General features: G+C 40.2%; 1 protein-coding gene across 1 annotated transcript in view; it reads left to right on the top strand.

Moving 5' to 3' along the window:
• SLC44A5 (solute carrier family 44 member 5) overlaps positions 1–23,322 on the top strand; it is a 132,811-nt gene that overhangs the window by 97,312 nt on the left and 12,177 nt on the right. The window contains exons 5-18 of the mRNA XM_067301408.1: positions 3,213–3,297; positions 5,524–5,652; positions 6,436–6,496; positions 8,180–8,303; positions 9,561–9,644; positions 12,244–12,356; positions 12,584–12,715; positions 15,154–15,253; positions 16,942–17,034; positions 17,987–18,074; positions 19,338–19,600; positions 20,275–20,369; positions 20,769–20,872; positions 22,133–22,206. Of these exons, the coding sequence (XP_067157509.1) occupies positions 3,213–3,297; positions 5,524–5,652; positions 6,436–6,496; positions 8,180–8,303; positions 9,561–9,644; positions 12,244–12,356; positions 12,584–12,715; positions 15,154–15,253; positions 16,942–17,034; positions 17,987–18,074; positions 19,338–19,600; positions 20,275–20,369; positions 20,769–20,872; positions 22,133–22,206 (1,545 nt within the window). The remainder of the gene's footprint in view (positions 1–3,212; positions 3,298–5,523; positions 5,653–6,435; positions 6,497–8,179; positions 8,304–9,560; positions 9,645–12,243; positions 12,357–12,583; positions 12,716–15,153; positions 15,254–16,941; positions 17,035–17,986; positions 18,075–19,337; positions 19,601–20,274; positions 20,370–20,768; positions 20,873–22,132; positions 22,207–23,322) is intronic.

Raw genomic sequence — 23,322 nt, 5'->3', positions numbered from 1 at the left:
ATATTCAAAACCCGCCTGGACGCAATCCTGGGCAATGTGCTGTAGGTGATGCTGCTTGAGCAGGGAGGTTGGACTAGATGATCTCCAGAGGTCCCTTCCAACCTCGACCATTCTGGGATTCTGTGGTGCCAGCAGAGAGGAGAACGGGTGATCTGGGAGACAGGCAGCTGTAACACTAGCTTCCCTGGGGATATCAGTCAAATGGCTCTATTTCCTTGTCTCAGTTTCCCAAACTTTTGCATTTGGGCCTGTGAGAATTAATTAAACAAATTGGTTAATATCTATAGAGTACTTGCAGATGAAAATAGCTGCTCAGACGAGAAAGGTGTCACATCATTTTTTTTTCTCTGAAAATCAAAGACTGTTCTATGAAACAGAATTTGAGAAATATTTTTGCCTTTTTTCCTCTCCTCCTTCGTAAATAGCGAGTATTAGACACACTCTATGCCCTGCCACGAACATGAAGCTGGACGACATGCAGGAAGCAAACAAAACGCTGTGGTTGGTAACAGCTCTTTGATGCTTCTCATTTCTTTTCCCATTTAGTTTTCTGGGAAGGAGCAGAGGAAGCCAGTGTCCAAAGGGCCGGTCAGATGGGGAGGAACAGGAGACAGGGCTTTGCATGCTCTCAAGCTCTTTTTACAGACAAAACAAAATGACTAGAGATTGTAAGAAGACCTGTTCCACTCTCTGACTTGGACTTCTTCAAAGAAGTTGTTGGAGAGGCCAAAAGAGTTCTCTTCTTTTCCTTCCTTTCATAGAGAAAGAACTTTGAGAAAAAGCTGTAGTGTCATGTCCCTCCACCCCCGTAGGTCTGTCCTTGTTCCCTCTCTGGTCCATGGAAAGCAGTAGGCAAATGGGTGTGAGAGCATCAGACATAGCACCTGTGCAGAGTGTGTGATGTGCAGCCATATCTGTCTCTGATTCTTACCGTCCACTTCCATCTCCCTCTTTCTCTTCGTTAATCAAATCTTCCTTTCAGTTCTTTCTTACAGTATGATCTCCAGTTTGTATGCACAAATGCCTTTCCATATATATGATTGCTGGAGGATAATACAGCTATTGAGGCTACATTTTGATACTTATTTGCCACCTTGAAGTGCTTGTTATAAAAATATAAGCCAAAAGATACACAAGACAACTTTTGGAAAAGTAAGTTCTTAGGGCAGCATTAGCATTAGGGCCTGCTGGGAGGCCCCTCTGAACAAGTCTGTCTAGTCCCCCAAAAACGGAGGTGTGGGACGTGCTTAGCAGACCTTTACGGATACCACTGGCAGATTTTCAGAAGCCTTGAGAGTTAGCAGGGTAAAAAGCTAACCCAGGACAACGGGTTTTCAAAGTCACTGAAGACTTACTCCGAGACCTTTTCCTTGGAAAGCGATGACAGTCTATGTATTTTGAATCTTGTGTCTGGACCAAGCATCCTCTGCAGTTTCACTGAGTAGTAGAAAAGAGAAGCTAACAAACAAGCCAACATTCACAGCTTATGCAAAAAAAACCCAAACAAGCAAGCAAACAAACAAAAAACAGTTGAGCTCCAATGAATTCCATGCAGTCAAATTAATTCTGTCTTGTGTTGTTATAAGACTTTCTTTTAAGCATCTTTGTGTCTCCCTGTAATCCATCCATTAACCTCCATGTAATCTCTACACTTGTTTTGCCTTCTACAGAGGCAGATGTAATCGCAGAATGCGGTACAATTCAACTATAAAGGATACAAGTCTATAAAGGACAAACACAGCCTCTCTGTGGCTGCTTTCTTGCGTTACATATATGTTTAGTCTTTCTTCTCTGCTGTTAATATCAGCAAGTGCGCAGAGACATCAGAACAAAAGTATTCACTAATGACATGGATTTTGCTGAGCAGCTCACAGATTATAAATAGTCTGAAGAAACTGTTGAAGAAAGATGACATTTCAGTCCAATATTTTACTCTCTTGATTTGAAAAAACAACTAATGTTTGCAAATTGTATTTGTCAGGAAGTATGTTTTGTTAAATAGTGCATAATAGAAGATATCTCGATGAAAACGTCTTAACCTTCTAACATGTCAGGGCAGTTGAGCTAACTGCAGTTTTAAAGGGAGCTTGAACGTGCAGTGATGATATATTACGGACTCTGAAGACATAGCCTTATTCAGCAGTCGAAGGGAGCCATGTGAGGGTGGGAGATCAGAGGATATGTCACTGGATTGGGGAGCACGGTGGGAGAGGCAGGAGCAGAACCTGCGCCCAGTCAGCCTGGCTCTCCCAGGCACCCCGCTCCCCTCTTGCGCTGCCTTGCACCCACGTGGCTCGCTGCTCACTCAGAAGCACACGATGGAGATAGACAGGCCACAGGGGGGCCTATGAGCCATTATTTCGTGTAGGGACAGAGCGTAGTCCTGGCGTGGCCAGCTGACTGTCAAGCCTCACGTAGAAAGGACAGGACCAGTGCCATGCCATCATCACTAGAGCTATTTGGTAGTTTTCTGACAAAGAAGAGTTCAATAGCACATTCTGCTTTCTTCAAAACCCAGGTGTTTAAATCTGGACATCTTGGGGTGATGAAATTTCAGCAAATCTAAGTTGAGGTGACACCTACCTCTAGGTCCCAAGTTTCAGAAGATGCAAAGTATATGGATTCTGGGGAAAGAAACCTCAGTCTGGGACCACTAGCTTGGCCCTTATTGATATCAAAGGAGGCTTATCAGCATTCTTATCAGATACTATTATCATCCTGTTTCCTGGGCAGATGCTTTGAGTTTCCAACCATAAAAAGCTCTAGATTGATTTTGGTACTGATTAACAAAATAATCAGCTTTCTCAGTGTGGTGTTGCTGATAGCAATTTTGTGTGCAGTGCATACAGGATATGTTCAGCAAAAGCAAAGGTAGCACAGTGTTCTGCAGAGGTGTTTTACAAGATGGCTTTTCACTTCTTAGAGGTGGGACTGCAGGCACCTGTAACAGTGACTGGGATGGTTTCAGCTCAAATGCTGTGGAAAAACTGCCTCAAAATTATTATTTCTTAGAACAAATACCTTTGGTTTAAAAGATGTCTTGGCAGAGAACATTCGGGGTCTGCTTGTGTTTTGTTTTTTGTCTTGGATTTGCAATATGACCATTTAGGAAAATAGAATTAAAATATCAATGTATACTCTCAATCTAGGTATGCTAGGATGTATAAGCACCCATACTTATACAATTAATTATCTTATATCCACTTCTATAGGAACAAGACCATTTTGTTTTACTTTAACATTCTGAAATGTGCCAGCCCAGCAGTGTTAATAAACCTACAGTGCCCTACAACACAGGTGAGTAAAATACAAAAGTAAAATATTTTTCCTGTCTTTTAGTCATGGTACTTAAGAACAAGACATACATTTTTTTGGATTTAAAACGTTGCTGGTCATATCCTGCAAAGTATGATATGATCATGTTATCTATAACGTATATAGTGCATAGTATCTGTAGCCTGTGATGGTCAGGAGGAAATAGGAGAAAATATACAGGAATGCACAGGACTGTGTGTTTTGGATCAGAGCTGAAAAATAAATCTGTTGGATCCAGCAATTTGTTACTCATGAATCCATCACAAGCAGCCGTCTGGTAGTAAGAAGTATGTGCAGAAAATCATTTTGATTGACATGTAGGGTTTTCCAAGCTAAGCATGATAAAGAAATTGTGCATATCCCCAGTGACAGCAGTATCTGGGTGTGGTTAGATCATACAGTACTTTCAAAAGTGAAGATTTGAAAGCTTGTTTTTGCCTTATGCCACAATTTGTGCTCCATCAGCTGTGCCACAGCTCCCTGTGAGGCTGTGACGTAACCCTGGTCACTGGGCTGATGTGGGTTAGAAGTGTCCTCCTGACCTTTTGACTCTGAGACCGTTTCACAGTCCTGCTTTGGTGAGCACAAGCGGTCATGCCAGCGCATCTCAGGAGGCAGCACACGATGGCGTGGGTAGGTTAGAGGAGGCAGGGGCAGGGCTGCCCTGACCCCGCTTGCTGCTGAAGTAGTAGTTGTGCTGTGCTGCTCAACTCAGGGAGCAGAGGTGGTCTCAGTCATCTTGGCAATGTTCAGTGAAGTCCAGTGTTATTTTGGATGCAGCCTGTTATGTGGTAACCAATTTACTGATTACAAATGTTAAATGACTATTTATTTGATTGTCATTTTAAAAAGCCTCGGTTCTAGAGTCAGGCTGTGGATTTACAAAGTGTTATTACAGTTCATTGGACCCACAGGCAGCACATCTCGTTGCCCTATTTCATAGGTAGAAAACTGAGTTTATAGGAAATTGCACGCTCATAGCCACCCATTGTCCGAATAAGGACAAAACTCATCTTTCCTTATGCCTTGGCCTTTGGCTAGTCTGTGGGACTGTAGTGCTCATCTAGAAAGCCTCTCTTGCAGCATCCAGACTGTTCTAAGGGTTCATACAAGATCTTTTCCCCAAATCCATTCAGATGTGCCATATGGCAGAATGCCCTTGAGGTGAAATATACTTTCTTTCATGATCTCTCTCTGGTGCCTGGGTAGCAGAGCTTTGCAAAGGGTGTCTGGATAGCACAGCTTTGGAAACAGAAGACAGCCTTCCAGAAAATGCTGCAACCTGCTAAAAAAATAGACTTCAGATTGGCTCACACCTGATCAGAATTCAGGGACACTAAAGAGGTCAGAATAGCTGTACACTTCCATCATGGCTTACTTCAGTGGCCACTTGCTTCTGCGGCCAGGAAAGCCTGTCGAGTGTAGGTACTGGGGCAACTGCTTCTCTGGTACATAAATCAAAAACACAGCCTCCGGGTGGATGCATTCATCAAACCCCAGTCCTCGCTCAATTTCTCACACAGATCTTGTTTATATTGGCTTTGCCTGGAGAGGTGTGAATTTCATTCCTGGCTTGTGCACCCTACCTGCTTTTAAACCCGGAGAGCTTCATCATTAGTCAGTGGCGCAAAATAATCGCCTTCATTTGAGTGATACCAACCTAACTTGACTTAAATAGCATCAGTGGAGATGTATTTCACTGAAGAGACTAGGTGGGGGGGGGGTGAAGTGATTTTAGCTGCATGAGACATTTTTGAATAAAGTTCTCTATAAACATAGTAGAGAGAAGTGCCACATGTCCTGTGAAAGTAGCTCCTACACTAGCTTGCTCATATACACTGCTGCTGGTGAAAGTGGAGTAGGGAAGGGACTGACAGATTTTTTTTTCTCTAGGGCTCAAAAAAAACGTTGTGCTTGTCTACCAGAACATGTAGAACCTAAGAAGATACAAAGGGTGTTTTGATATGCCATAGATGAGGAGAGATTTTGAAAGTGTGTTCTATCAAAGGATTTTAAGTGTTCATCTAGGGATTTAAAAGAAAAAAAAATTGTCCCTTTCTAAATACTACAGTAAGTATTACAGCAGTCAGTCTCGTAAAACAGCACTTTTATAGGAGGCCATTTTTTTGTCTTCTTTTTGATTGCATTGACTTTCCTTCCCCTTCTCCACCTCCAGTGTGTCTTTACTCATTTTTCTTTTTCTTGCAGCTTTGCGTCTCAAAGTGCCCAGACAGGTTTGCAACCTACATAGATGTTCAGGCTTCCTACAGATATAAACCAGATCACTGGAATTACTTCAAGCAGTTCTGCAAACCTGGTTTTAACAATCCTCGCAAGGTGTGTAGGTATCAATAGGTGATGGAATACATTTTTGCTTCAAGCGTTGTGTAATAGGCATGGTTTTACTGAGCTACATCAAAGCAATAAATTATTCCAGTTTTCATCGAACAAGGAGTTGTCCCACATATATGATTTGACACTGATTTAATCAAGATTGAAGGTCTCATAAGCACACTCAATCTGCCAATCTTTAAATGATTACTATTTGTTTAAAAGCATATCTGCAGTTACCCATGTAATTGCGGTACTGTGGAAGGTAGTCTCCTCCAGTACTTAGGTACTGTAAAGCAGAATCTCTCAAACAAACTCTCAGGGCTTTTGAGTCATCTGCAGCTACTTAGTTAATATTTTTAGCTAGGAAAATTAACCTGTCTTTGCTGTAATTGGCTTTGCACTTAAATGTACTGCAATATTGCTCTTATCTTTAAAACACGTTGCAAATAAACTGGAATTAGTTGTGTTAAATTTTTATTCTTTAAGAGTAAAGTTGAAGAGCAGGCAAAGAACAATTGCCCAGTCACCTCTGGTTTAGGTGCAGATCCAATGTGAACAGGTCTTTCCCTCTTTGTCACTAGAAAAGGCAAGAAGAATAGGTTTTTCTCAAATCACATGTGACAGTTGGGATTCTCACTTACATCATGAATGTGTCTTGCAGCTCCACCAGTCAAGTTTGGGAGGAGGCTACAAAGCCCAGTTTGGGACATTTTCTCAGACTGAGTGAGAAATGAAAAGCACTTATTCTGCTGTGTGTTCACCAGTTCCTATTTTTCTCCTTTTCAGTCTGTTGCTCAAGTCCTACGTGATGAAGATTGCCCTTCGATGATCATTCCAAGCAGGCCTTGTGAGTGGCTCTACTTCTTATACGTCTCAGCAGAGTATTAGTGTTCCCATTAAATCACAGCTCCACTCTGAAAAGTGTTTTTGTGATAAGGTCACTAGGAGCTGTCTGTTATCTGTCAGTGACATCCAAATCAATTTTAGACAGCTTGCAAATATAAAGATTTTTTTTTTTCTAACTGCCAGCCATGAAAGTTCAGCTTGTGATCAGGTCAAGCTGAGCTCTTTCTTGTTCGTGAATCATCACTAACAACGAAAACTTTACGGTTCGAATGATGCTTTCTGTATGTGATGCCTTCTGTCACTTCTTGCCTGTGAGCAAGCAGCCCCACTGGCATCAAGCAAATACCATGAGCGCAGGAAGGGTCATACGGCCAGCTGTTCAGAGTTCAGATGATACTTGAGCCCAGTTACGATACAGCTTGCTCTTCAGTTGCAGGCTGGTTCTACAGGGCTTGCAGAAGAGTAAAGGGGGAAAAAGATGTTTTTGTCATCAAGGTCAGCAGGTATTTCTGAATAGGCAACTACAGGTCTCAGAGCTGATCTCAGCTGCAAGAGTGTAATACCAGGAGCATCTGCCACTGGCCCAGAAGCTCATGCAGAGAAAGAAAGAGCTGTTTATTTTTCCATACTTTAAAGCAGAGATCAGATAAACCGGGGATAGATCATCAAAAAGAGAAACAATGGATTCAACTAAAAAAATTATTAAAACTGATGTATTGACCCAAAAGGCAGAAAGTTAATTTGCAAGAATCTAATATCTTCTTGTGGACTACAGTAGAGGGCAAAGATTACTGGGGGAGGAAGAGAGACATATAACTTAATTATTTCCTCAGAACAATTGGTGGGGTAGATATTCTAATTTTTCATGAATGGGGACTGGTTGTTGAAACTTGGCATCAGTGTTTGTTGGAGCTTGATAATGAAAGCACAGCCTTGTTATATAAAGTTAATGTACAGCTGTGTAGGAGCACTGACTTCCTCTTCTGTTCAGAATGAAAACAGTGACTTTTTGCAGCCAAGGACAGGTGACATAAATGAGGACATAACCCTCTCCTTTTCTCTCTTTTGCAATCACCTCCTCCCTCTGTCTAACCAATAGTTACTGTATTTTTTCCATTGCCTCCTCTTCAAGAATTCCCACTGATAGTGGCTGGTACTGCAGCTTATCTGGTATAGGAAGGCAGAGAAAATTGCTGCTATATGTTATTTTGGGGGCTAATACCATTCATGACCAGTCACACTGAGTCTGTCCCTGGAGACTGGTTTGATTATTATCATGCAAATGACATATCTGAGCAGCTGAGGTATTTGTAAACTGCACAGATACTGACTGGACAAGAAGTTCTGCATTTATTACAAATTCTTAAACTACTACCTTTACTACTATTGTTATTCAGTAGCACCTAGAGTCTCCAGTCAAAGGCTAGGATCTCACCGTGCTGAAACTTATACAACAAGGGACAAAAAGCCCCAAGGCATAAAAGTCATCATCTTGAATATAATGGCTTTTCCACGATCTGTCAAAGTCAACGTATCAATAGATCACTAAGTGAAAAAACAATTGACTGTGTGTCTGAAATGATTTAAATATAAATAAGTAATAATTTGATGTAAAATACAAATGATGAAAGTGGAGCTTGACATTAAATGTAATATGTATGCTGTTTTTTTATATTTTGAATAGTTCTTAAGAGATGCTTTCCAGACTTCTCCACAAAGAATGGCGTGCTGACTGTGGCAAATCAGACTACCTTCAAGGATGGAAGAGGGAAAACAAGAAATGTAACTGATCTCAGGGAAGCTGCAAAGTAGGTTTTACTCTTCACCACTGCTTTTTTTGTTGGGTTCTGAGTTTGTGAATTAATTTAGAAATTGAAAAAAAAAAGGCAGAATCCATTGTAGCAAATAGATGAAGATAACTAGGCCAGACCTGTGAGGAAATGGTATCTTTGTGCCTGAGCGCCTGCAAAATTCCAGTAAGGGGAACCAGCACTGTGGTGTGCAAAAATGAGCCGAGCTAAAGGTTTGAGTCTGATTGTCTCAGAGTGATTGGTTGTCAGTTTTTAAATCATTCTTGTTGGTTTTCCTAGCAAAACTTAGTACTAAACAAAGCAAAAGGAGGCTCAAAATGAAACCCTTATGCTGAAGGACACAGGCCAACCTCTAATGGCCTTGACCATGTCTGCGTGTGATAGCCCCTCAGCTAACGAACTGTCCTAGTACTATGGGCATCCCGCCTGTTAAGGCTGCTCCTATTGGATTTGTTTAACTGTGACTAAAGGTTAAAAAGTAGTGTACTGGGGTCTCTGGTGCATGGCAACACCTCCCTTACAGAGGGACAGCTAGCATCTCCTGTCCCGGCTCCCATCAGCCAGGATGGGAGAAAACTGCTGTAACAGCCTAACTTCTCCAGCTGCCGTCAGTCCTCGGCCTGTCTGAAGAACGGGGGGACCTTCCCATGCCTTTCAATCCAAAACCCTCTTCTTCTAGCCCTTTACCTACCCTGATAACACCTACACCTTATTAAATTCCCTTCTGCTGGCATCTACAACTACATTGCCTGCTCTTACCATATTCTTCATTTCTTCTTAGGAAAAGGTTAATGTTGGAGGGTACTTTGGGGGATAGCAAAACAATCCCCTAAGGTCAGCTTATTGCTTTACTGTGCTGTTTCCTGCTTCTCTGCTATTGGTAGCCCTGGAGTTACAGCTATATAACTTTGGGGACTTTGTAGATCTTAATAGTACTTTTTTGTGCCATAGTAAGTAATTAAGTGTGGTGATAATTAACACCCATAGAGCTTTTTTGATAGTTTTTTTTTTTTGCAGGAACTGTACAGACCTTTTTACACAGGCTTTTTTGAGGCCTTCTAACTTAGCAGAGTTTTCAATGACATAACTATAATTGATGTTTGCTTTGTTACAGAACTGGAGTTGCAGAATAGTAATATAGTCCTCTTACTAGCAATGATATTTCAGTTTTTTTTCACTTGACCTATTTGTTGTTTAAATAAATTCTCTGCTTTCCTAGGTAAAGCAACCTTTTCTTGTTTGTCTTTTTTTCAGTGGCATCAATATTGTCTTGGATGCAAGATCAGTTGGAATGAAAATTTTTGAAGATTATGCTAGTTCTTGGTATTGGATTTTAATGTAAGATTTTTAACAGGTATTTGTAATTTTTCCAAACTCACTTTGGACCATGCAAGAAATGAAAAAATAAATCATGTATGTGTTTGTTACCAATCCTACTTTTAAACACAAGGAGCAACTGTAACTTCCTTTTATCACATAGTAGTAATGCTGTCATGGTTCTATGCATTAGGTAAGGATAGCACAGCATACACATAGAGTATCAGTTGTTCTGATGCAGTTTGTGGATATTTTACCTGGCAGAAAAAAAGTAGGCTCTGACTTCTATTGCAGAATCCATCTGTGTGGTAATTCCAAAACCAAAAAAAACCACAATTAAGAGACTTTCAGACCAATTACATTTGATAAGTGCCATTAGTATGTACATCTAACAGGTGATTTCTAAATTCATGCCTGCAAAATATAGTTAAAACCATCATAAATCTTCTACTGCCAATGCAGTGGGCAAAGCAACAGCAAGAATGAAAAGCTTTGAACGGTATTGTCTTCATCTTGCAATTAATACTCACTAATCACCAATTAGTAAAAATGCAGCACTGAAACAAAAGAAGCAACTGTCCTGTCCATGCAAATGCTTAAGTATATATGCATTCTTAGCCACTTAGTAGTGTCGTTGATGGACCAGCATGCTGATCACTTTAAACAGAAGCAGAAGTCTTTGCCAGGTTACAACCTAGAACATGCACATGTTAAGCATACATTGTTCAACCCTGGATGAAACTCCACTCATAAAACAATAAAATTGTGAACTTTAGATAATAAACTGCATGTGAAGAATTATTAAAAAAGTAGCTTCAACAGTCAGTTGAGAAATATGAGTTGTCAGCTTTTAAAGCTGTCCCAGGCAGTGGCAGGAGGACAGCTTTCTTGTAGTCTGATTTTGTGCCCACAGTAGTCAGTGGCAAGAAACCCACACTGGTGTTCAGCAGGCTCAGTTCTATGTCTGGATCTCTTACTGAAATCAGTAGGAACAGGCTTATGGTGCAGATTCTTCTCAAGGAGACGTCACTAAACAGGCTGGAGAGAGAACTGGCCATGTTTGAACAGAGATTCTGAATATTGAGAGCCAATTTCCACATTTCCAGTATGATTTCCTTTTAAAGACTTGTTGCTATTTCTGAAGTAGTTTGATAGAATTTTCTTCACACTTTGCTTTAGAGTACATCAAGTGATTTCTGGCCAAACATTTGCTGTGCCAGAGTTTGGGTGATGACAATGCAGGGCTGGTAGTCAAAGGAGGCTGGATTAAAAATTAAGTATGGAACTCCTCTAGTCTTTTTAGCATACCCAAAAAGAATTGCAGCTTTCAAGCCTCAGTTAAAGGCAATAGGTCTGTTGAGGACAGTTCTTACCATGCACTTAATTTTGGTGTTACAGGGACTCATGTATGTCTAAAGAGATTTAAGCAATTGTCTGTACTTAAGCAGCCATAAGGTCCAAAACTGCAGGGTTTTTTGAGGAACATCTTCTAAATTTCAAACAAGTCATTCAGAAGGGAAAATATGTCATGCTAGGAAGCCTTTAAAGGGCTAAGATTTAAGGTTTAAAATTTCCAGATAAGCTGATGTTCTTCTCTTTCTTGGTCCTCTGCCTACCTGACTTAGTTTGCTCTAGACTTCTCAGTGATTTTGGTTGATTACGATCAGGCTGACCCATTTTGTTTCTTTGATAACAAGCAAAATAAGCTGGGAACATTTAGAAGAAAAGTTACTGAACACAGGTAAAAAGAGATTTAAAATTTTTTTATAAGTCTGTACTAATATAACATTCTTTCAACATCTACTGAAAACTTTAGAGAAGTGAAACATTCTCTGAAGCATCTCAGCTGAATGTTTGTTGGAGGGGGTTATTATTCATATTGTTTTACGATTGGAAGCCTCACTGAGTAAAATGGCCTTTTGCGGTCATTTTTTTCCTTTTCTGACTTACTTTCTGGGAGTGAAATCACAATGATTATTTCCTTACCGCAGACCAGAGAAAGAGAAGATGCTCTGTAGATGCCTATTATAATGGCGTAACATTGGGCCTTTAGGAAAGTCAACTCTTACCACTTTCTTTTTATGTATCACAATGCCCTGATCATTCCTTGTTCTGATGGGCAGACAGAGTCACTGTTTTCCTTCCTAAATTTAATTATCTTTTTCTAGGAAAGCTTTTAGAATGACAATTTACTGACATTGTTTCTTTTCAAGTAGGGGACATAAAACTGTAAGCTCCACACCCATACAGATACTTCTCCAGTTTACTTTCTGTACTGCAGACTAGACCATGTCCTGAAAAAGGCAGTTCATTCTTCAGCTGCTGTAAATGACCAAAAAGGCAGTGCACTAGTCCCATTCAGCCAAGCTGAGGACCTAGTATGTTCAAATGTTTCTGGCTCTATCCTGTGAGATTATCATAAATAAGCTGTTGGTTTCCAATAGCAGATGATATTCAAGAGGACATATTTCATAAATACATTTTGAAAGATTTTGAAATACATTTTTTTGAATCCTTCTCATGTGAGATGAAGTGACCCTCATTTGGAGAAACAGGCATTGCAAGAAAGTGAAGGCTCTCACACTTTTTTTCTTTATCTTTCTGTCTCCTGTCTTCCCAGTGGGCTGTTCATTGCAATGGTTGTGAGTCTGCTCTTCCTTGTGCTATTAAGGTTCACAGCCGGGGTCCTTTTCTGGATCTTCATCTTTGGTGTGATCGGAATTATAGGATATGGTAGGTGCAATCTGCTAGCCTCTTAGGCTGTTTTTTGTTAATGCTTGATATTTCTTTTCTATAGATGTGATTTTATAATTTGCTAGTCTCATAGTAATGCATTTCTGGTTTTTGCTACCTAACATGCTGAGGAAAAAACACTTTGATCGTAAAACATTTCTATTTTTTCAACTTGTATCTCTGCACTCTTCAGAAACTCTCATTTTTTACTGATTGTTTTTTAAAAGGCACCTGGCATTGTTACTGGGAGTATAGTCATCTCAAGGGAATACCTGGATCTGACCTCACTGTTTATGATATTGGATTCCAGACAGACTTCAGAGTGTACCTGCAACTGAGGCAAACATGGTTAGCATTTAGTAAGTGCCCTTTAAATTTGGTATCTCTTAATGGATATTCACAAGAACTAATCACTGTCTTGTTATGGTTTCTGCCTTGTTAAGTCTCCTCCTTGAAATATGTCACGCGGTGAAGTAAGTAGAATGCTCATGCTATCAGCACCCCCCTTCTGTAACCTTCAGTCTTCATAATGGGGAAGTATATGGCAATAACTGAGTTAGTCCTGATGAAGCTGCAGGAGGAAGCGCATTTTTCTCTCCCCATTTGTCTGTTGCCCTCTGTGAAGGTGCCAGAAGCATAAACAGAGTTATCGATAACAATACACATCTTTGTAGGACTCTCTGTAACCAGGTCACTGTATTTTCTTGAAGGTTGGTCCGAGACCGTGGAATGAACCGTCATGAATTTCATCACCTTTAATTTCAAGTGCTTCATTGCCTTCTCATGCAGGGGCAGATAACAACATGTGTATTTAAAACAAATGCCTAGAGGAACAAGAAAGCCTGCAGCATACACATCCCTCCCCAGGGAAGGAGGAGCAGAGGAGAGAACAAATATATGGCAGATGTTAATCACACTGCTGTTACTACTCTATTCGAAGGCACACAGACAGTATGAATAGGATGATGAACATGATATATATATACACCTAGATATAACATACTGCCTCTCCCTATTGGTAGCTAAATTAATGGAGCAGCATTTTACTGCTTAAATCTCTTCTCTACATGATATTTTCATTTACCTGTATGTTTGGATCATTGAGCTAATGGGGCATCTTCTATGTATTGTTGAGGCAAATCTTTTTAGTATGCTATCCCTAGAGGGTATTATGACAGTACCATGTTTTCCCCAATAACTCTCCAAGGTCTTGGCCTGGCCCGTTCTTACCAACTGATGTGCATAGTTTATGTAGAGGTCAGTATCCTTTGCGGCCAAGGAAATTGAGGTACTCAGGAATGAAATGACATGTCCAAAGTCAGGCAGCAGAGCAGTTAAATATCCATAAAGAAAGTGTAGGTCCCTCCATCCTAGTCCACAACTCATCTGGAATGGATATTCTTTCCTTTTTCACAATGTATGGGACAAACTACACTAACTTAACAGAGCTGAATTGGAATGAGAACAGCTTTAAAGAAACTGGATTCTGTGTTTTTTTGTGGGGAATCATCTCAAAATAGGTGCTGAAGTCCAGGTAATAAAAACCTATCATAACAAAGTCTGTGGCTCTAAGCACCACAGTGGTTACTTGCCAAGTGTCATTCTGATGGCTAGGGGTGCTGATAATACCTGGGGCTGTGATTTAACAGCATCTGTGAATATCTGTGTCTGGATTCTGAGGCTGTCTAGGCTGTGGGCCCTAGAATCCAATTCCCATCTCCCAGTGATAACCTCCAGACAAGCCAAGATGCAGGAATACTATCCCCTCTGCTTTTCTCCCCAAATGCTTCCTGATTTCAGCTGGAGGAGACAGGCCCCACTGTATGCAACCATACGTACCACTGCTGGGCTATTTAGATGTTGCCTGACTGCCTGAAGCACCCGAAATTAATGAATGTGTCTCAGGATCAGAGGAGATGTGCTTCAGGCATTAAGGACCCTGTCCTTTCCTGTTAAAGTCTAGAGAAGTTTTTTACTTTCTTCAGCAGAAGTCGGTTTTGAACTAACACAGATAGAAATCAGACTGAAGCTGACTTTGAACTAGATTTGAGTTCTGGTTCAAACACTGCTCTTAACTGAGGGGAACCTTCTGGGACATCACTCTCAGATCTCTGACCTCAGAGCAAGTCAGTATGATTCCAGCAGCACTACTGCAAGGTGAAAATAATCTGCCCCAAAGACCCCTGTCCTAGCCTCTCCTTTTTAAAATGAGATGAAAGGAATGCATGCTAAGTTAATGTTCACAGAAACCTATTGATTTAAGTGCATCTAAATGTTGGAATAATATACATCATAGAAATGTACTCTTTATAAAAAAGTCATAAACTTTGGGTGCAAAGTTGACTTTCCATCTACTTTTTGTTTATTTTATTGCATCTACATACAGCAGCAGTAAAGTATGAACATTGAAAATGCTTGTTTATGAATAATAGAATTTAAGGGTAAACTGTATTAAGGCCAAAAGCTAGTCTTTTTTTTTTTTTTTTTAAATGAATGATTATCTTTGTCTAAGGATGGTATGTTCCATTTTTCTTCTGAAATTAAAAATGCTAATGTTAGGGTCCTACACATTCTGACTAACTCCTGCATGTAGAATTTCCCTACACTAGGACTTACCAGTTTATGAAGTGGGATTGAAGGCTGACAGGTGCAGTGAGAGAAGGAGAGAACTGCTCTAGCAGACAGTTTTATGGAGTTCATGAACAGTATTATAAAATATGCAGACGATACTACCAATTTACAGAGTTAACATATTGGTTTGGTTCCTGAAAAATTTATTATTTTTTTTGTTTTACAGTGATAATACTTTGTGTTGTTGAGGTCATAATCATATTGATGCTAATCTTCCTGAGGAATCGGATACGGATTGCTATTGCACTGTTGAAGGAAGGCAGTAGGTATGTTTGTCTGATTTTAATATATCTTTAACTTTATTAAATGACCTCTAGGGTACACTCTTCCTGAGTTTTGTCTTGCCCAACCAAGGGCAGAAGGTTGCAGGGTGAAGCACAGCATGGGGATTACTGAGTAGAACAGTGTAAGAAATACCAGTTCTTTGTTGATGAGGTCGTCTGCGACTACTAATGTAGACCGTAGCATTACCCCTGATTCCACTCATTAGTGCCTGTTGATTAAAATCCAGGAGCTCTTTAACACTCTGCAACACTTTTGTTCACAACCTTGACAGATAGAAGCTCTCAGAAATTTCGTAAACTTCCTCCTGAGAAGTGAAAACATTGTCTAGTTTTTTAGCAGTGTGGAAAGGTCACTTGAGGGTGAAATTTTTATGTATAATGAAAAACTGTGAATAATTACTGTAGACTTAACAGACCATGCCCTGTATTCAGGAATATGAAAAACTAATTGCTAATGACTGGGAATCAAATAATGTTTTTCAATACCTTTAACCTTTTAACTGTTCTCTCAAAAACATCACAATTTATAATACAAATAAATGACTTGAAATCCATAGTTAGGAACAATTAACAATCAGTTTGTTGGAGTAACTGTCCATGGTCTTACTATAGAAGCTAACAAGGCCTCCCATGAACTGCTGAACACTGTTAATATGTGGTGATTGTTTCTCAGATAGCATAAGGTTGTGTCCTCTTACGTGACTCTTAATGCATTATTACATCCTTAGACTCGGAGAAAGAAATTACTGGAAAGAAATTAGAGGAATGGGAAGAGGTATATGAGAGGACTATAAAGAGAACCAGCCTGTAGGCTTCAGTGAAAAAAACACATGCTCTTCAACATTACACCAAGTGAGATAGATACCCAGCTAACGGTGTTCGCCTGTGAGATAGCTGCAGTCAGTTTAGCCAGAGGGGCTGCAGTGTCGCTCGATGGCAGAGTAGGAGCTAGCATGCTCATGCTCCTACCGGCTGGTCGCGTTCCAGCCACAACTGTTCGTAGCCTCTTCATCAGCCTCTGAAGCATCTGCCTTGATGCAGAAGGGAGCTCTCCAAGCTGTTAACAGTAGAAAGCCCTTTATTCTTTCTGTGTGCCAACAGCCAAAGGCCCCTGTCACCCATTTATGGCACATTCAGGAAGGTGTCAGAATGCACAGACAGGTCAAATGTCCCCAAGCCAAAGTAGCTAGTACTTAGGGCAGGAAAGGGCCTGGGAAGAGAGTTCTCAAAGGCAAAGTGGTGAGGGGTGATTTCAGGCTGCATAGGGTCAGAAGGGAGAGCATAGGAGCTGAGTGGGACATAGAAATAAAGGATGATGTCTGCAGCAGGCACAAGAAGATGTGATTGAAATGGGTTTATGACCTGGAAAGACCAGGATCTGAGAAGCAGGAGTGGAAAAAGAGCAACCAGAAGTAGGAGACAGACTTGAATGTGGCAGATAGATGAAGATGCCTGTACTGCTGCCAATAAAGGAGGAGTGGTAGAAGTAACACAGTGAAGATGAGAAGCTGTTTGAAGACAGAATCAGCAGTATTCTGAGATCCCAGCACTAGATTATGTTGCCAGTATCAATACGTAGCTCAAAGTAAAAAGGATCATGACAGATGACTGATAAAAAGCTTGTTTCTTAAATTGTTGTAGCTTTCTGATATATTTTGTTTCCTTGACAGGGCTATTGGCTATATAATGTCTACATTGTTCTACCCAATCGTCACCTTCTTACTCATTGCAATTTGTATTTCCTACTGGGCTGTGACAGCTGTGTATCCTTCTGTCTGTGTGCCTGTCTGGAGAGGTCTTCTGCTCCGCAAGACTAGATGGTGCTCTGCTATATCACCTTAACCAACCAGTATCAAGAGGGCTATTTGGTCACTTAGCACTTGCTCTGCTGATGCAATATTGTTCCTCACTTGCACATCCAAATGTGATGTACAAATCTGACAGTGGATTTTAATTTCATTAAAAAGAACTGGACTGAAATTCATGCTAGGGCAGGGGGATTATACAAGGCTCTATGTACTACCTAAGGTTAGCTTTAAGGGGTAAAATAGGGCCCTCAGCAAAGAGTGAATATGGCCTTTACTGTACTGCATGTACAACAGGCCACATGTTAATGGTCTCTTATTTAGCTGGGGAAGCTCCAGGTGATTTTTTGTTCAGAAAAGTGTAGGAAAGGAATGAAAGAACATACAGTGGACTGAGTCCTCTCTAAAATGCACAACAGCAACCACCGACTGTTTGTTCCTGGAACAGCAAGGGTTGACAAGGTATCAGAAAGGGGAAGTTTTGCTTTCTGAAAACAAATTGTTCTTCCTTTACATGCAAACATGTTCAGCTGTTGCTGTTCAGGACAATGTTAACTTACCTTATGCTTTGTGTCTGCTTCCACTAAAACATGAACTGACAAAGATGCACTGGGTGATTTGCCGTGCCATAGCTAGGTATATAGGAGAGGCTGAGACAACTTGCAAGGTTATTTCCCTTGCCTGTTCTGGGCAGGGGTTATCATAGTTCAGAGGTGGGGTGTGCCTTAGTTTTCTAGATAATGAGAGAATTCAGTCTGGTCTGTCGGCCCTTCATATACATCCCTGCATAACAAGAGCAATTTTTCTGTTATCTGCACAAGTTCTTTAGAGCTAGTGATTCCCCACTGCAGAATCTTAAGTTGCCCCAAGTCTACAGTTCTGTGATTCTTCCTTAAAACAGTTCATTCAGTTTTCTGGCTACATCAGGAGAGCCTGTATATAAGGTAATGGCTAATCAAACACTGTGCAAGTATGCAAACCTGAGTTGTGACCCAGAGGTAAGTGTAACTAGTATTTCCCTCTAATAAAAGGGTATGCTAATTGCATTTCTTAATTGATATTAAGTCCCTGTGCAATGCTAGTAGAAAATGTGCATATTTTAAAGCAATGATTACTCATGTTAAATCTGCGAATAGTACTTATTGTTCAGATAATGCTTTCTTTGTTCAAAGCGATTTACAGAGATGCACTAATTAATCTGCTAAACTGTCCTGTGAGGCAACTAGATACTAATAGTTCTATTTTACAGGCTGAGAAAGAGACACAGAGATAAGTTGTTTTTATTTTCAGGGGTGTTCTCGAATTCTTGAGGCTTCTGTTTTGGGGTCTGCAAAAGGCAACATAAGATTTTAAAAGCTGGGCCTCAAACTTGCCCAAGGACCAGCCATATTCTAGAAGCAGAGACCCAAATAAATATTGGGATTTTCTCAGCACAACAGTGACCTTTATGAAGGTCCAAAATATTTGACTTTTTAAAGTCAAATGTTTTGACTTGACTGTGGGATTGAATTCAAGTATTTTTTGAAAACCAGAAGTATTTATGAAATGTTATGTCAGTACGGTTATCTTTAGGTGTTTAAATTTCAATGGAATGCTATAGTATCTGTATCCCAAACGATTCCCCACTCTGCTGATGCCTGAGCACTGAAAAAGAAAGGGATTAGAAATGGACTGTTGTCATTTCATTGCCCATGCTGGGCAAATACGTGATATGAACAACAGAAATAGGAAAAAGTAATTCAACTTTAAAGATGACTCCTGTTTTAATACTCTGAGATGTGTAAGGGAAGCTGTGACTGCATCCTCAGCTTGTATAAAATGTCCTGACTCAGTTGATTTCAATTCAACAATGGTGATTTACCCAAGCTGCAGATTTGGCCTCTGTTTTTTAAATAAATAATATTTTTTACCTGAACATCTTTTCTTTAATGAAACTGAGTAGTTTAGGTATCTTAAAAGTAGATTTCTGAAATTCAGATTCAATTTGTATAGGTTTCAGGCAGAACTGTTGGTGGTATTTAACGTTTGTGTGGTGAACAGCCCTGCTTGCTAACTGCATAGTTCAAAATATAGCACCTGCCTAAGACATTAATATGAACCCTTAGATATGTAAATAGTTTAAAAACTATTGGAGTGCAGTGTTGAAAGAGCTAATGAAACATCTGAATATATGTGATTTGTATTAAACCACTAAACTTCAGAGACTTTATACAGAGTATTCATTGCTTATTATTATGTTGATTTTTTTTCTTTCTATACAGACTTTTAACACAACCAACGTGACCAAACTTTGTCCGGGTGCTCAGTGTACTTTTGCATTTTATGGAGGAGAAAGCCTATACCATAAATACATCTTCATCTTTCAGTTAGCCAATGCCTTTGTCTTTCTTTGGCTGGTAAACTTTGCAATTGCACTGGGTCAGTGTACCCTTGCTGGTGCCTTTGCCTCTTATTACTGGGCCTTTCGGAAACCTGCTGATATTCCACTGTGGCCGCTCTTCTCTTCATTTGGGCGAGCAATACGGTAAGATTGTGAAGCTGGTTGTGAGTCTTGTCGCGTTTTCTTAAAGCTCTTTTTACACCTAGGGAAACAGGGCTTAGAATATCAAATGGCATTGATTAGGCAGGAGAGCGTGGTCATTAGAGGCTCAGCCTTTCTCATTATTAGCAGTTCATCACTTCCTGTAAACTCAGAGGTGATATCCTGAGTCATTAAGTACCTAGTTTAATAGTTTACTTTACTAGTTCACTAATTACAGTTAAGCTGTAAACATTTAAAAATCATAGTTGTAAGAGTAGTGTAATTATAACCATCTTTTGGTACACAAAGACTCTCTTAGATAAGAGAGAGCTAGTTCCCATTCCACATCGTAGCCAGGCCGGTGTAATTGTGTCCCACGGATACTCTGTCCAAGCGAGGATCGCCATCATTCTAGAACAGTTGCTTCTCTTCCAAAACTGTTCAGAGGGGTTGGCTGATAGCAGATGAGCCGTAATGATCTGAGTCGTACTATGCACCCTAGGCAGCCTGAGGTAGGAGCACCTTTACACTCAGGCACAGGCTTTGGTTTTATTTTAAGGGGTATCTTCTGCTGGTAGGGAATGCCTGTGCTGTGCCATTGTGATAACACCTGAAGTATAATCAGAGCTAACTCTGCTGCGAATGCTAACCATTAAATAGCATTTATTTTGTATTAGATACCATACAGGTTCACTGGCGTTTGGAGCCTTAATTCTTGCAATTGTCCAGCTTATTAGAGTAATCTTGGAGTACTTGGATCACAAACTGAAAGGTGAGATTTATGAATCTGCTCTAAGTTATTAAGAACTCCTTTAACAAATGATTTCCTTCATTTCCCAGGATGGTTCTTCAGCTATGATTATCTTAAGAGCCAAATCCCACATTATTATTAGCCATTGCAGTTCCATTTGAAGCCCATGAATCTGTTTTAATTTACCCAAATGGAATATATATCCTTGGGAGCTTAATGTAAGCGTTCAAGCAGGACTTGAATCCAATCTAATTGAAAGCTAGTGAGCTAAATTTTGTTATGAAAGAGAGTCCATGCCTAGAAGAAAAGAAATAATGTTTCTGCTTTTGCTGCAATTCAAGATTTCCTTCTGCATAGCTTTCTATGTTCTGAAGACTGTTCATGAGTTCTCTGTATGCTGTACTCTCCTTTTTTTTTCAGGTACACAAAACTCCTTCACTAGATTTCTACTCTGCTGCCTCAAATGCTGTTTCTGGTGTTTGGAAAAATTCTTAAAATTTATAAACAGAAATGCCTACATCATGGTATGTATTTGCTTTCTCAGCATGTGGTCTCCCCTGTCCAGGACACTAAAATACCCTAGCCACTACTGGTTGGTTAACAGCCATCGTTGTTTGAATCTGTTGAATAAATAATAGGATTTAAGTCAGTTTTCAGGGAATGCATGTGGTCCTACCATGAAAAAGTGAGATTTTTTTTTCCTTGTAAACTCAGCCTCTCCTCTTGCCTGTACCTGTTGTCTCTCATCCCCTTTCACCCCCCCCCCCAAGTAAGTGGAACGGGATGGCATAAATAGTTAACTTCCCTTCTGAATCAACAGTTCAAATCTTGATTTCAACAGGAGAGCTGGCTTGTTTCATATTGCATGTTGAAACACTTTAACACTTCTGTTAAAAGGCAGTATTTTAGATAAGAAAGTCAGAAGGCAGGTGGTATCTGTATTTGTCCCTGGAAGTCAAAAACATAAATTCTACTAACAGGTGCTGTTATGTTACTCTAAAATAACCCTAACTGGCTTCCAGAAGAGAAATTTCAGGTTTTCACCTAAATAAATATACACAGTTTTCAGCCCACGATGTTTTTACTTGAAGCACTTTTGGTGAAAGAATTTTACAATCATAGATCTGTTTTCTCAGAGGTGGCTGTAATGGGTCCATTAAAACCACGTTCACGCAAAAGGTGTTTCAGATTAATGCAATCTTGAAGAGGAAGTATTCTTTTTGACAGTCTTGTTTGCAGTAGGCAAACTGACTGCATTAATATCAGAAACTTCAGAAGAACTATTTTAGTATATCTTACCCTTGAGGACACTAGTCCAGAAAAAAATTATTTTAATCCTGAATAACTTTGCCTGGTTTACTTTATGCCAGTGGAATTCCACTGACTTCAATACTAGTATTCCTGATTTGTTCTTAAGTGAGAGCAGAGTCAGGTCCGAGAAGATATTTAAAACAGGTCAACTCACTTTTGCTCTACAAGTGCCTGTTTCCTTCTGCTGTCTATAAATTCAGTGTGAGTAACAAGCAAAGCGAGAAGAATCCCTCAGCAAGTACCTTACTTGTTCTGCTTGGAAAATAAAGTATTGGCTCTGTTGCCTGCAAGATCTCAAGGGGTAGCATGCTCACAACCACGTGCTTTGGGGAGGAAAGATGGGTGATGTTCTGTTATGGCTCTGTCTTTCTAATTAAGATTAGAGAGAACTATGCATTACATTCAGTAAGATACCAGAAGGAGTTATCCTAATTAGTTAAAATACTTATCAAACAACTACTGTTATTTTGCAGATTGCCATATATGGAAAAAACTTCTGCACCTCAGCAAAGGAGGCGTTCTTTCTGCTCATGCGTAATGTGGTGAGGTAAGGTACCATCTCTCAGTCCTTGGCAATGGCAAGATTTCCTGCTATTGCACTCTGAGGACACACTTCTTTCCTCTCCCACCTCTACTCCGAAAATTAATTTAAGCTGGTTCTGTCTCCAGAAATGGCCCTCACTTCTAATGGCCAGTGTGTTTCAGCAAGCCGTCCAGCACAGTAACCCAGGCAAAGTTGGTCTGATCTAACAGACAGTCTTGTTAAGATTGCTCTTTTAAAATCATCAGCACCCTTGTAGATTGTAATAGTGCTTCCAAGGAAGCAATGGAGCACTTGAGAGGAGATCTATGGATAAACATCAGTGGGTGCATCATCTGCTATTTGTGTGTTTCTTGAGCTTTGGTCCATTTGCTTTCTCTGAAAAGGAAAATGGAAAGACCTAAGCATTCAAATTTGTCCCAGAAAACCTATGAGGTGTTAGAGAGTGGCAAGAAAGAAGAGGGAGTACTTCGTTTTCAAAACCAGTGTCTTTGATATGTAACATAGCCAGATCTCTCCTAGTGCTGGGAACTCCCCTGGCACTTTTCCCAACTACCAAGGTTGCTGCCAAGCTCCCTGTTCCCATCAGTACTTTTCTTCATTGCTCCTGGCTCTTGCTGTAATACAGTGAGATCAAAAAGAATGGGAGAAGAACTTAGGAGCAGGCCACATTGACGCAATAGCAGACAATCTACCAAGCAGGAGACGCAGTAAAACAGGTTCGGTAGTTTAAATTATTTAGTGAAGGACTGGGAGGAGGAGAGGAATGGAGGGGGATGCTGAAAGAGAGGAACACAGGAACAGTGCTTAAGAAAAAGGAGGAAAGGATTGGAGATGGGAGAATGGAATACATCCACTGTGTCAGCCAGCATCAGCGTCAGGGAAGGGGTATCCACAACTTGTAGTGCCTGTGCAACAGGAAAGTGGGACTGCCTTCCGAACCGTTGCCTCACTGCCCTTCATGCTTCTGCTCTTCATCAGTGAGCAGTAGCTAAAAAACAGACATATAATTTTACTGTTTTCAAAGGAGATTTTTTTTTATCTTGTGTATTTTGGTTATGATTCTGAACTCTGACAGGCTAATGATGGTTTGTTTTCTTTAATGTTTGCTAAACGCTTATC

Source organism: Apteryx mantelli, chromosome 8 (assembly GCF_036417845.1).
Source record: "Apteryx mantelli isolate bAptMan1 chromosome 8, bAptMan1.hap1, whole genome shotgun sequence".
NCBI classification, from domain to species: domain Eukaryota; kingdom Metazoa; phylum Chordata; class Aves; order Apterygiformes; family Apterygidae; genus Apteryx; species Apteryx mantelli.
This window is presented reverse-complemented; position numbering and strand designations above follow the sequence as displayed.